Source organism: Sarcophilus harrisii, chromosome 3 (genome assembly GCF_902635505.1).
Source record: "Sarcophilus harrisii chromosome 3, mSarHar1.11, whole genome shotgun sequence".
In the NCBI taxonomy this organism is placed as follows: domain Eukaryota; kingdom Metazoa; phylum Chordata; class Mammalia; order Dasyuromorphia; family Dasyuridae; genus Sarcophilus; species Sarcophilus harrisii.
The window spans coordinates 142,691,906-142,707,390 of record NC_045428.1 but is presented as its reverse complement, the minus strand read 5'-3'; the positions used below and the strand labels follow the sequence as shown (position 1 = coordinate 142,707,390).

General features: G+C 35.7%; 1 protein-coding gene across 1 annotated transcript in view; it reads right to left on the bottom strand.

The window, feature by feature from the left end:
- Positions 1-10,419, bottom strand: part of GPR180 (G protein-coupled receptor 180) — a 34,974-nt gene extending 24,555 nt beyond the window's left edge. Inside the window, exons 1-2 of the mRNA XM_003765789.4 lie at positions 9,970-10,419; positions 7,626-7,787 (exon numbers count right to left, since the gene is read on the bottom strand). Of these exons, the coding sequence (XP_003765837.1) occupies positions 7,626-7,787; positions 9,970-10,117 (310 nt within the window). The 5' untranslated portion in view covers positions 10,118-10,419. The remainder of the gene's footprint in view (positions 1-7,625; positions 7,788-9,969) is intronic.
- Between the last annotated feature and the right edge of the window lie 5,066 nt (positions 10,420-15,485).

Here is a 15,485-nt window from a genome sequence, read left to right as displayed (position 1 = left end):
TCAGAAGTTTTTGCTTGTATCAGTAATAGGACAGAATTTTATTTAAAATGTATTTTTAAATCCCAGTTGAAAATCAGCTTTGTATACTCAATGCTTATCACAGTGAATTGCATTGTACATCGTAGTTACTTATTGAGTGGTTATAAGGGAACTTTTTTAAAATCCTAAAGGTTCTGAAAGCCAACTTACTATCATCATCATCATCATCATTACTGTTATTATTGAGCACTTACTATGTGTCAGGCACTGTGCTAAGCACTGGGATACAAAGAAAGGCAAAAATAAAGTTTTAGGCCTTGTGGGGCTCACATATTAATGGAGAAGACAATATACAAATAACTAGGTACACACACACACACATATATATACATATATGTACATACATTGTGTATGTATATGCATATTATAGATTTGTATGCATATTATATATGTAATGAAAAGTCATTTCAGAAAGAAGGCCTTAGGTGTGGGGCGAGAGGATAGTATTCTTACAGACTGTGGGACCTGGGCTGAACCTTGAAGATGATCAGGGAAGCCAGGAGACTGCAATGAGGAAGGGGAGAATTTCCAGGCTTGGGAGAAGGCTAAGCAAAATGAGCAGAGTCAGGATAGTAGTGTCATATTCTAGGAATACTAAGTAGATCAGTGTAAATACATTATAAAATCCAAGAAGACTGGAAAGGCAGGAAGGGGTCAAATTGTGAAGGATTTTTAATATCAAACAGAAATTTTATATTTGATTTTGGAAGTAATAGAGAGCTACTAGACTTTGTTTAGGGAAGCAGCACATTGAGACTTGCCTTTTAGGAAAATCACTTTGACAACTGATTGAAGTGGACACAGATTTGAGACAAAGAGACCCACCAAGCTATTGTAATAGTCCAGATATGAGGTGCTGAGGGCTTTCTTTCCACTATATTTCAATGTCCTTTAATACAGGATGTAGTATTTATCAATATAGCAATTTTATGGCTCATTGACAGCTAAGATATGCAGCAGACCAAACACGTTAGTAATTCCAGTAACTGGTTTTACAGGGCTTCCCACAGATCACATTATAATTTCCCAGTGCAATCCATTGTCTTCTTCCTATTCAATAACTGAGTCCAACCAAGTGGAAAGGACAGTGGGCCTGGCATCAGACAAACTTGGTTTCAAATCCTGTCTCAGATGTTTACTAGCTGTGTGACCATTCTTTGCCTCAATTGCTACCTAGCCTTTAGCACTGAGACCTGTTAAAGGCCTTAACTTAAAACTCCCAATCCTCTTGGATCTATGTCTGGGCATTGGACCCAGATAACTCTGGATGGGAAAGTGAGGCAGGTGACCTTGCCCACCCCTCCCTCACTCAAATCCAATTCACTTGCAGCTCATGGCATCACCTCCTTGATGTCATGGTCCTCTTGGAAAGCAAAGGACAAACAACAACAATAATAACAATACTGACCCTAGGGGGGAAATTTTTTTTTGTAATAAGTTTTATTGATGTCTTTTTTTCTCACATTATTATCCTATCATGATAAACCCCTTCCTATTTTCAAGGTGAATCTTTCTGATTTTTTTTTAAAGGTCATATGACCTTTATATATATATATATATATAAAGGTCATATGACCTTTATATATATATATATGTATAATATTCTTCCCTCTTCTGCCCTGCCTCTCATCTGTGAGAAGAGAGGTATGCTTATTATCTACTTTCCAAGACCAATATTGGCTTTTCGCTTCTTCAGAATTTATTTCCTTTTTAGTAATCTTTAGTTATAACATGTTTACTGTTCTCCTCATTCTGTTCATTTCACTGTAGCAGTTACATAGAAATCTTTTGTTTCTCTGAATTCCTTATATGTATTATTTCTTATTCCACAATAATATTCTTGTACATTCATATACCATAATTTGTTCAGCTCTTTCTGGTAGATGAACACTTATTTTGTTTGCAGTTTTTTGTCACCACAAAGAGGGTTGCTATGAATATTATGGTATACCATACCATACCATACCATACCATACCATACCATACCATACAAAGTTTGACTGTCTTTAACTTTCTTCTTGTATAAATGTAGTAGGTGAATTGGTGGATCAAAAGATATGAATCAGTTCTACTAAATACGTACACATTGAAAAAGGCTATAAGCCCCATGAAGTTAAAGGTTGTATGTTTAAAAAAAAATCCCTGTGGATTCCTAGCTAACATCTAACTTTTTTGGATTTTTTTGATCTGGCCCTATGATGGGGAGAAGACTCCCTCTGCCAAAGCAGATCTCTTTGTTTTTTGAAACTTTTAGTCTTAGTGAGAGGTTAAGTAGCTTGACCAGGCCTGATATTCATCTTAGGTTTAGAATAAACCCAGACAAGAATAAACCTTGTCTCCAAGGAAGGTTTTCTATTCACGATGATGTACCATCTAGCTGGTAGTCCTTAAAAAGGGCTATAAACAAAAAAAACACATAACCAAAAAAGTCAGCTTGGTGATGAATCCCCTCTAAACTTAGCCAAGCTAATCCTCAGATAATTCCAGATATAACATCTAAAAAGTACTGAAGCCTTTCTCACTTGGTGAGACTTTTCTAGCATTGTACTCTACTGGCTTAACCCCCAAGAATAGTGTCACCTTCAAGACACAAATAAGCATCACAGTAATACTTTATGTGGAGTGATGCACAGAGTAAGTATTTAATAAATATTAATAAATTAAATTCAAAGTGAATTGCCTATGGTTACACATATAATAAAACTGGGATTTGAATCTAGGTCCACTGTCCTCAACTTCAATATTCTTTCCACTATATCATGATACCATCTCTAGACTCTATCTTTTAAGTAACTAAGGGTCTTCAATCAGAATTTTTAATATGATATGAATAATTATTCAGAAATTATATTTAGACAATTTTCAATTATATCTTTCAGTCATAACTATATAAAGTTTTGCCATTTTGTCATTTTTCACTTCAGACAAATACATAAGTTATCCCTTATCTTGATCAACAGTTTGAAAATCAATTTTAAAGACTACAGATTTTTTTTAATGTGAATTTACTCATCAAAGGCAAACAAATTTGGTTTTCATAAAGGTAACATTGGCCTTTTGTTTCGTCTTGCCACCTCTGAACAATGCCATTTCCAACAAGCCCAAGAAACATGCCTCTTGACAAAACTGTGTGTCATTGTTTTTGAAACAAAAGACTACAGCTCAGCATGCATATTCTATGTTAGTATAATCAGTAGCTCAAATATTAACAACATATGAATTACAGATATTGATGTACTACAGCTAATTGTTGAATCAAATTATAAAAAGAAATGAATAACTAAACTACATGGAATGACAATGCAATCGTCTTTAAATGATTAATCAAATACAAGAAATATATAAAAGGAAAATAAAATGTGTAATTTTGATATGAACAAGAACATCACAAGTGACTTTAACATATTAATTTACATGTGATTTTATAACCTCAAAATAAATGCTGATTTCTATCTTAAGATTACCTACAAAGAAACCTATACCAGGGGTCCTCAAACTACGGCCCGCAGGCCAGATGCGGCAGCTGAGGAAGTTTATCTCCCTCACCCAGAGCTGTGAAGTTTCTTTATTTAAAGGCCCACAAAACAAAGTTTTTGTTTTTACTATAGTCTGGCCCTCCAACAGTGTGAGGGACAGTGAACTGGCCCCCTATTTAAAAAGTTTGAGGACCCCTGAATAAACTATTCTCAGTACATTCAATTAATAGAACTTGTTAGCACTGGCTTACTTTAAAATCTAAAAAAAAAAAAAAAAATTACTCAGCTATTTTTTGTGAAGGCGAATAGCAATGGATTATTGAAAAGTAACTTTACTTAATTACTTAATTACTCAAACATTACTTAAATGTAGATATAATTTCACCCTCCTGGGCCTGACATTGTTATAAAAAAAAAATGAAATGATCTGATAATTTCCTTTACATAAAGTCTGAAATAACCTAAGAAGGAAACTATTTCTTCCAATTCCAAAGTTCTACAATTCTCTGATCTATAAAATATAAAAGTTGGACTAAATGATTTCTAAAGTTCCTTTCTATCACTCAATAGTGTTATAATCAACATAAAAACTCATTCTAGCTTTATGTACTATTTTTTAAACATTTATTTACATTTTTGTGGTACGTAATGGCATTAATGTATAGGACAGGCATAGTTGTAGAATGTTCCAAGTAAGAGTTCTGCTAAAGCAAATCACACAGAAAAGTCTAAGTATACAAAGAATGTTTATTGTCTAAACTATGATATACAGTTGAACGGTCATCTGTAGAACAGAGAGCTGGTACAAGACCACACCCATCTTAAACAATCACTAAAGATGGACAATAAATTAAGTCTAGAATTGAATATCAAGCAAACAGACTGAGTACATTGGGAGAATTGAGAAATGCCTTTTAATGAGTACATGCTTCTTCACAAAATAAAAATTCATCGTTTTTCATCCAGTACTCTATCAACAATGCTATATATCTATCAATCATGGATTTTGGTATTCTTCAAAGATTTAAAGTTCTAAAACACTCAAAGGATAATGAAGATTTTTGGCAAATATAAATAAGCAGCACCCGTATTACCTATAATGAACTGCATACCAGAAACAGTATAAAAAAACTACTAGAGAAGCGATATGATAAAGTAGAAAGAACATGATAAGGTGATATTATAAAGATTGGGAATCAGAGGACTCAGGTTCAAATACCACCTTTACCTTTACTATTTGTGTGACCCAAAGCAAGTCACTTAATCTCACTGTACCTCAGTTTCTTCATCTGTAAAAGGAGATTAAATTAGACAGCCTCTAAGATCTTCTGTAGTACTAAAACTGTGATCTAGTGATCACAGAGGTATGACTGAAGACAAAGAGATAAACAATCAAGTAACAAGAATGAGGAATAACAGATAGCGAGCCCATGCTCCATGTTCCCTGTTCCTGACCCATGAGTATTTCCCAATCTCACTCAGACTAAGATCACCATGCGGCTCCTTGGGCATTTTCATATTGGGCTTCCTGAATTCAATCTTTACTTCTACCTTGGCATTACAATTCCTATACTGGGATCCTGTTTGGTAAGTGTTCTCCATAGCAAGAGCAGACACAGACCCATCTTCACATCATGTCTCTGCCTCTCCTCTTACAATACTACATATCACTGAGGGCATACCCTTTCCATTTCTAGTTCTGAAAACATTAATCAAATCAACACTAGCATTTCTGGAAAAAACAAGACAAGCATTTAACCTACGGCTCCACTAAAACTCCCTATTACTTCCCTAACCAAAATAATCCTTTTTGGTCACCACTCACCTATATGTATTGTCTTTCCTTATTATAATATGAGCATCTTGAAGACAAGGATTCCCTTGTTTCTTGTATATGTGTTACCAGTGTTTATTTAGCATGGCACTTAGCACAAAGTAGGCACTTAATAATTGGTTTGACATTCATTCATCATTGATACACCATGTCAAATGATCTGAAGAAATTCCCAGTAAGCTGTATGTACTTACTGTGATATTTTTATTATATGACTTGGACAAAGAGTGCACAAGATTGGGTTATGATCATCACTACTGTAACATGTACTCAAATCAACAAGATCACAAATCTGAGCTTTTGGATCTAAACTCATTTTAAAACTGTATTGTTATTCAACTTTTCTAACTGTTTTTATTCAATAATGATTTATTTCCTCAATGTTTTGACTTCTCACAGATTGTACTTCTAAATTTTCTACACTCTTTCACTGATCTTAAACTTTTTTCATTCAATAGCAGTTTTAAAGATGATTGCTTTTTAACATACAAGCAGAAATATATATACATATGTATATATACACACACATATATAAACATATCATGTATGCTGAATCTCTAGAAATGAGATCTTAAGTACATCAACAAATATGAAAGTCATATTTTTCAAAACTAAGTTTCATGATTTTGACATGATCAAAATACACTAATTTTAATACCAAACATTTATTGCACATCTACTATGTGAAGAAAGAACTGTGCTTAATATTAGGAAAGACATAAAGATTAGATAAGACAGTACCTGGAGTAATCAGTTACTGTAGATAAGAACAAATGTTGAAATTACTTGTCCACAGTTTTTAACTAAGTGATGGAAAATTCTTTGGCTCAGAATACAAAAGAACCCAAGTTAAATAAATTTTCATAAGCACTATGTTCTGATTTGCTGCGACAAAATTGCAGTAAGACTTTGTTCCTCTATAACCTAGGGATTTAAACCCAACAATGTTTTGCATGTGTAGAATATTTAGGAAGACGGCAAAATAGCAAAAATCTCTGTCCTGCAGAATTAGACTAAGGAAAAACGAATTTCCAGTGCTAAAAGCAAGTTCATGGTGACAAGAAAAATTTATGTAACAAATTGCCCTTATGATTTCTGAATCACTCAGACCTCTCTGATCCCAACAATAGTGTCTAGTCTCTCCCACTTGGATCAGAATCATCATGATTGAGTGACAAGTGATGGACATGATTCAATTCTTGCCTTCTCCCTATTCTCTGTCTGACCTAGTAGCACACTATTTAAGAGAATCAAATAGCAGGAATTCAGGATGTATGGAAGTGGGAACTTAATAAATGCCCAGACTGAAATTGAGGAGTTAGGAACCATTAGAAATATGGAGATCATTCAACAGAGTGGTTCTAATCTGACTATTATTGTCACGTAATCATCACTTACAGAACTTGAAATATGTGATTCTTCCACTGGTTTCAATATTAAATGACCAATAGTAAGATCCCAAGGACAATGGATAGCTATACTTCTATTGTATAGGTCATGGATAAGATTCACACAAGATGAGAAAGTATGTATGATTTACGATTTACAAATATTATCAGCTGTATTGGGATTATCAACACTGATGAGATTACAGATTTGTTTTTAAAAGTGTGCTTTTAAAATAGTTAAAAAGCCAAATGAGATGTAGGTAGAATAACCAAAGACGGCAAAGATTTACAGTATACTCTGGGTAGTTAAACATTGCAAGCTCTTGGAATGGTTTTGAAAGACTTGAAAAATCTGAAGGATTTCCACAATTAGTTTGGGTTAATGAAAATGAATTTCTTCCGTGGGCATGGCCAGAATGAGGATTAGACTATTATAAATAGGTATCTGATTTTATGTCTCATATAGCAAGAACAGCTTCTAAAGTATCAACACTTAAAATGTAATTCAAACCTCTGTGGAAGCAGATTATTGCCAGGCTGCCAAAACACATTTGACAAATGATTTGTTACTACTTTGTTAATATGAATTACAGAATTTGTATAAAAACAAAAAGCAACAAAAAAAACTGAATTAGTATATAGCTTGCCAATACTAGTTCAAGTCAATTATAATATTTTGGAAATTTTTCTAAAAGTATGGCTATTTTAAAAAATTTATTCTGCTACGTGTCGCATTTTACAATAATAATACAATAAGTTTCAATAAACTTTTCATTTATAGAACATAAAAATAAAGCAAAAAATCATAAAAATGAAAATAATATCCTATCAAACTGATATGGAAAATTTATTGTGTGTGTATGTGTGTGTGTGTGTTGTAAAACTCACTTGTCAAAGGAGCTTTGGATAATTTTTCTGTGCAGCTATAGTCCTCTTGGGTACTTTCCTGAAGACTTAGCCATTCCTGTGCTTGAAACAGATAAAGTTTAGCTTCTTTTCCAACAGCAGCTGCTATGTTGTTGATTCTGACACACAGAAGAGCATGGTCACCTTGACATGATTGACATGAAAAAAAAAATGTTACTCACTAGTTTGGTCTCATAAAATCATGAAGAAAATGATGCAATAATTGTTAATGTAATAACTGTCTGATAGGAAGGTACCTTAAAGATCATCTAATTTCTCATTTTACAAATGAGGAAACTAACGACATAAAAGGGTAAGTTCAACATTCAAAGTAACAAAAGCAGTAATATAGCTATGTGCTATGTATGTAAATAATGACTATATTTCTAGAACGTTAACTTCTACTTATATAAAAGTACCATATGATTAAGTTAAATGGTTATACAATTATGTTTCTCATGTAGTCTTTTAAAAGTTTCCCTCTCTTTATGTTGCCAGTGTTTCTTTAATTTTCCAACAGATCTTTTCCTTATTTTCTCTACCCAAATAGCAGAAAGCTGCATGCTTTGTAGTATTATGTAAACACAACTGAAAACCTGGAGATCTGAGTTCTGGTCTGAGCTCATTATTAATTTGCCATGTGACTTCTGATAAGTCATTTTACTTTCCAAAGCCTGTTCTATTTTCTATAAAAGGTCAGAATCTGATGATTTACTTTCTCGCTCTAAATTCTCTTGACTCTGATTCTAGTTTTTCCTAAGAATCCTTCTAGCCCAGTTTTCTCCTAAGCATCATCCCCAGAGCACATCCTGATCATCGCAGTACCATTTTCTAACCCCAAGAATCACTACTTAACTGTGGAACAAATTCCAATTAGGTAAATGCTGTGCTTGTAAGATAATATCTGTCAAGATAAGAAGAGTACATACAGGTCATCCAGAATAAATCATATAATTAGTAATAAATGTGGGTAAAGACCTTCAGGTGATGGGCAGTTTTGATTCTGGAAGAAATAGAATGATGGCTGAGAAATAATTGACAGAAGAGAGCTTAATGACCACAGGATTCAATTGTGGATTAGAACAATAATTCATTAACTACATTAAATTAGGTATAATGCATTGTGTTATATTTTTGGGGAACTAAAGGTATAACTTTATTTTAGTTCTCAAGGACCTAACAAAAGAGGATACAAATTGTTCAAGCCGTGAACAAATGAACTTTAACTCAGATTCTAAATCTTTTTGAGGCCTAAATAAAACAGGCATAATTAAGTGTTCTACAAACTGTGGGAGCAAAAACAAAAGGTCACAAAATCTACTTTTACTATAGGTTTGGTTTTCATTTTTTTTAATCAGAGAAAACTTAATTTTTAGTGCCTTGATTTGTACAAGTGTAATCCAAAAATCATACAGCACACAGTTTACAAGATAAAAGAAAATATGATCTTACAGAGAGCAATCAAAAATATCTTAAAACATCTGCTTTTCTAGAATTTATTAATATACTTTTACTTTATATAGAATTAGAGCGTGATCTTTGGGAGGGATCCCGGACTATATGGGGGGTTAGGGTGGTATTTAACTTCCCAGTGCTCAGCACACTCTCCGACACATGTTCAGTCCTGTCTAACTCTTCCTAACAGGATATCTTAACCAAAATAAGGGAGTGGTTTGCCATTTCCTTCTGCAGTGAATTAAGGCAAAGAGGAGTTAAGGGACTTGCCTAGGATCACACGATTCTAATTCAGAGGTTCCTGACTCCATTGTACCACCTACTGCCCCATCTGTTACACAGGAGGTGTTTAAATACAGGTTTCCTAAATGATGTACTTTTTAAAGGCCAGCTTGCAGGTTGGGAAAACGCACTGAGAGATGAAGAGGAGGAGGAAGACGATCGCTGGATTTAGAACCAGAAGGCCTGGGTTGGTATCTGAGCTCTGTGTGACACTTAAATCTGTTGGCTCATCTGTAAAATGACGTCTATCCATCCACTCACTGGGGACGGATGGTGGAGGGGACCATCCACGGCTCTTGCGATGGATCCACTCACTAGGGAAGGATAACGGAAGGGGACCGTTCGTGGTTTTTGCAGGCCCAGAAGCTGGGTCCCCGAGGGAGCCCCTTTCTCTCGTGATTAACCTTTTGCCCACCCCGCCCGCTTCGGAACAAGGGGAGGGGAGAGCTGGGAGACGTTGCGCCCCCCCCGCCCCGCTGTCACTCACACGGACACGCGGGCCCAGCGGCCTGCGGGGCGTCCGTGGCTCAGGCACCGGGCAGGGGCCGGAGAGATGGCCCGGCGGCCCTCCTCAACGCCGGGTACCTACCATGGAACTGGAAGTGGCTGATACTCTGGCCCTGTAGCTCCCAGGCCGAGGCGCTGCTGAAGCTGCCCTTCAGGGTCTTGCCCCGGCTGCTCGGAAGCCGCCAGAAGCAGCAGATGGCCATCGCCAGCAGCAGCCGAAGGCCCCGCATCCCCGCCCCCCCCACACCCGCCGGGACTTGTGCAGAGACCCTGCACTCCGCCTAGGACCCCCAAACAGCTTCGGATCCCCCCACGTCGACAGCCGAGGGGAGGGGAGGGGCAAGATACCGGCTACACAACGCTGCTACGACTGACAGCCAATGAGATCCGGGCTTCTCTGCCCAGAGGGAGGATGCTTGCCAATCATGACGCGGTGGGGGCGGGATTTACATCGGCCTAGACGCTCACCCCTCCCATGCCCTGCTGGCTGGTTCCCGCCTTTTCCCTGAAAACGAGAAGGACTATGCTTCGGGCTGCAGAAATTTGTCCCGTACTCCCCCCAACTACTAAGCATGCGCAGAAAATTTCGCGCAACCTCAGAACAATTTTTAAAAGAGCTTGTGTCCTGTTTTTACCTTTACCTCAGAGAAGGAAAAATGAAAAAGGAATGGGAAAGTGAGTTCTCTTCTAAAATAAAGAAAAGTATTATAAACTCCTGAGATTCAATTCAATTGAGTAAACATTTATTAGACGCCAGTTGCCACGGGCAACTAGTTATCAAAGTGGATAGAGGGTCGGGTCTGAGCTCAGGAGGTTCAAATGCAGCGTCCAAGGTTTAGCAGCAGAAGGACCCTGGGCAAGTCACTTAATCATATTTGCCTCAGGGTCCTCCGCTGTAAAATGTGCTGGAGAAGAAAATGGCAAATCCTTGCCAAGAAAACCCCAAACGGGGTACAAAGAGTTAGTCATGACTGAACAATAGCAAAAATGCCAGACTCTGTGCTAAGTGCTTGGGATTACAAAAAGAGGCAAAAAGATAGTGTCTGTCTTGAGGGAGTTTACAGTCTAATGGGGAAACAACATACAAATATGTGTGTATTTTGTATATATATACCCATCTATATAGATATGTAGTTCACTCTTGAAAGTTGCTCATATAGAGTAAAAGAATTCTTGCAACAAGTATCTATTGAGTACATATCTATTTTCACATTAGAAACTTTTTCTAGTCATGTTTAAAACTTTCTGGACTTTTTCAATCAGTTGATCCTAGATACAGTTACTCAAAAACATAATGATATTTTAATTTAATGTAGGAGGAGTTCTTTACCTATTCCCAAAGTCTTTTTTTTTTTATTTTTTTTTTCACTTTTTTTTTTTAATTTAATAGCCTTTTATTTACAGGATATATACATGGGTAACTTTACAGCATTAACAATTGCCAAACCTCTTGTTCCAATTTTTCACCTCTTACCCCCCCCCCACCCCCTCCCCTAGATGGCAGGATGACCAGTAGATGTTAAATATATTAAAATATAACTTAGAATATTCCCAAAGTCTTAATGCAGTTTAGTATTTAAATAACTTATTTCAACACCATTGGTTTGTTTTATATCCTTATTTAAACATTATTCTGAGAAAGAGTCCATTAGTTTTCACCTGGGGTCCATGATAAAAAATTCTTCCCTGATAGTGTTTTAGTTTGCAAAGAGCTATCAGTACATTAACATTAACTTGATCCTCACTACAATTTTATCAAGTCAATATGACTAGTAACTATCTTCTACAAGTGAGGGCACAAAGGTTGTAGAAATCAATTGATTTACTCAGTTTCTCAACTGGTGGATGTCAGAGGCAGAATATAAATTTGAGTCTCTGAGAACTTTCTTGCCCTTTCCTATTGTTCTGCCTCTACAATAACAGAGATACAAGGATCCCTGGTGATTCCTCATCGTTTTAACATGTTCATACATATATAAACATAATTTAGGGTTTTAGAAGGAAAAAAGAGTAAGAAGAATGTACTAGAACAGTAACTTATAAATTTTTTGATCAAATACTCCTCCCAGAAAAAAAGCTTGAGCATGTGCCCCTATATATATAATTTACAAGTCATATAAATGTACTGCTCTACTAATGTATACAAATAAAGTATGTATAAAAATAGAAATTTAAAAAGAAAAAATTAATATTCTGAAACAATTTTTATTTAATAGCTCAAAAAACCTTTTGTTCACACTGAATACGATGAAGAACTAGAGTTTGTATATATAAAGTGCAATCAAACTGTGCATACCCTTTGATCCAGCAATATTACTAGTTGGTCTGTATCTTAAAGACATAAAAAAAAGAGAAAAGAGCCTAGCTGTACCAGACCTAAAACTATATTATAAAGCAAAGATCATCAAAACCATTTGGTATTGGCTAAGAAATAATGTAGTTGATCAGTGGAATAAATTAGTTCACAAGACACAATAGTCGATTACTATAGTAATCTAGTTTCATAAACCCAAAGACCCCAGCTTCTGGGATAAGAACTCACTATTCAACAAAAATTGCTGGGAAAATTGAAAATCAGTATGGCAGAAACTAGACACTGACCCACACCTAACATTATATACCAAAATGGTTCATTATTTAGACATAAAGAGTGATACTATAAGATGTAGAGGGCCACAGATAGTGGGGGAACTCTGAGTAAGGTATAAGACCCTTCAGCTCAGAAGAAACCTGCTGACAATGTATGCATATGTTTCAAAAATAAAAAGCTTTAAAAATGTTTAAAAAGAGAAAAAGATTTACGCGTACAAAAATATTTATAGCAGCTCTTTTTGTAATGGCAAAGAATTGGAAATTGAGGGATGCCCATCAATTGGGGAATGGCTAAATAAGTTGTGCTATATGAATGGAATGGAATGGGCTATACTAAAGGACATGCAGGCAGATGAGAAAAACCTGGAAAAACTCACACAAACTGATCCAAAGTGAAATGAGCAGAACCAAGGGAACATTGTACACAGCAACAGCAACATTGTTTGATGATCAACCACAGTTGACTTATCTCTTTTGAGCAATACAGTGATCAAACACAATTCTAAAAGACTCAGGATGAAAGATATTTTTCACATTCAGAGGAAGAATTGATGGAGTCTGAGTGAAAATCATTGAGTACTATTTTCACTTTTTGGGGGAGCTTTTTCTCTTTTGTACTGTTCCTTCTTTTACAACATGACTGTTATGGAAAAAGAGTATAATATGACTTTCCACATATAACCTATTTCATTTTTTATTATAGCTTTTTATTTACAAAACATATGTATGTATAATTTTTCAACACTGACCCTTGAAAACCTTCTGTTCCAAATTTTCCCCTCCTTTCCCCCCTTCCCTCCCCTAGAGAGCAAGTAGTCCAATACATGTTAAATATGTTAAAGTATATGGTATAACCTGTTTCAAGTTATTTATCATTTTAGAGGGAAAGAAAGCTGGGAGGGAAAAAAATTTGAAACTCAAAATTTTATTAAAAATAAATGCTAAAATTGTTTTTATATGTAATTGGGGAAATACTATTTAAAAGATTAATAATGTTAAAATACAATTTTTTAAAAAACTAGAGTTTCCAAAATATTTTACAATTGGAATACTCTTTATTAAAGAAAACCAGCTAAAGAACTCACACATTAGATTAAAATGGCAATCTTTTTTTCAGTATTTGTCTACAACCTCTGAAGAAGTCCAGAAGATTGTATGATGATTGTGAAAAATACATTTCTATAAAATAAATACTTGATACAACAACTCTAGGAGGTAGATGCCATTATTATCTTCATTTTTCCTTGTAAGGAAACTGAAGCAGATAGGTTAAATGATTTGGCCAACTTCATAGAGCTACTAAAATTCTAAAACATGTTTTGATTTTAGGCCCAATGTTCTATCTCCTGCACCACTCCCTTGCTTTTTTATTTTAATATCAATTATTATCAGTAATAAAATTTTTATGAGAATATTCATTATTCTTTTAAATTTTGGTTTAACACCTTTTTATTTGACAATGTCACAATATGCTGAAAGTGAACTGATTTAGGGTACAACTGTCAACTCTTCCAAATTTCCACTGTTGATTGAAAAGAACCTACATCTTATTACTTCTTACCACATCTTACTAGGCACAGGGTATGTGGAACAATAGAGCATTTGCTTACGGGAATCAGTTTATTAGAATTCTAGCATAGAAAGTTCAGAATAAGCCACTTTGATTTATTTTGTTAACTTTTATCTGAAATATGAAAGGATACTGCAGCAACCATGCCAGAACACTAATTTGGGTGTGGATGCAAGAGTTGGAGTCAGTTTCAATCTGGCTCTCTTTTTAACCTATAGAGGTATGAACAAGTCACTAAACTAGTTAAGCCTGGATCTTCTACTCTGTAAACTGAAAGGGTAGGAACAGATGGGTTTCTAAATTTGTAATCCTCACCATTCTTAGCTCTCACTCTCCCTGGAGTATTTATTTTGTTTTGAGGCTCCCTCTTTAACTGTTAAGTATTGAAGAATTTAAGCTTAAAAAGGCCAAGTTCTCCCATTGCATCCAGGGCTGTCTCCAATCATCCTGATCTATAACTGGTCATTGGGCTCAAATGCCTCTGACAGGGAAAGTGAGACAGGTGACTTTGCACAGCCCTTCAATGATGGGATCTGAGAATTGAGGATTGAAAAATCCCTTAACAGCACTGGGATCCCCTTGGCCCCTGGCTGACTTTGTGAAAGAATTTGCAAACCTCAATGAATATAGGCTCAAAGTTTATGGCAAGAATGAGTTCGTTGACACTAAGAAAACAGCTTTCTTGCGGCAAACTCCTGTTAGAAATTAGCAAAGATTTACACTGAGAATACCCAGTGGGCTAAGTCCAGAAGGGCATTTAGCAAATATTGGGGTTCAGAGTCATCTTTTATTTGCTGTCCGAAGAGACACCGCTAATCAGCAGGTAATATGTCATATCAAAATACCTTAAGATACACTCGAGGGAGTACCGACATATTCTCCAGTTATGGAAAGCTTCGAGCCAACTTGGTGAGTTCAAGATATCTAGTTTAAGATGTCTGAAAGGATTGGCTAAGATGACAGGAAAAAATAATGATGATTGTTGGAGGGGATGCGGGAAAACTGGGACATTGATGCATTGTTGGTGGAGTTGTGAACGAATCCAACCATTTTGGAGAGTAGTTTGGAACTATGCTCAAAAAGTTGTCAAACTGTGCATACCCTTTGATCCAGCAGTGCTACTACTGGGCTTATATCACAAAGAGATATTAAGAAAGGGAAAGGGATCTGTATGTGCACGAATGTTTGTGGCAGCCCTTTTTGTAGTGGCTAGAAACTGGAAACTGAATGGATGTCCATCAGTTGGAGAATGGCTGAATAAATTGTGGTATATGAATATTATGGAATATTACTGTTGTGTAAGAAATGACCAACAGGATGATTTCAGAAAGGCCTGGAGAGATTTACACGAACTGATGCTGAGTGAAATGAGCAGGACCAGGAGATCATTATATACTTCAACAACAATACTATATGATGACCAGTTCTGATGGATC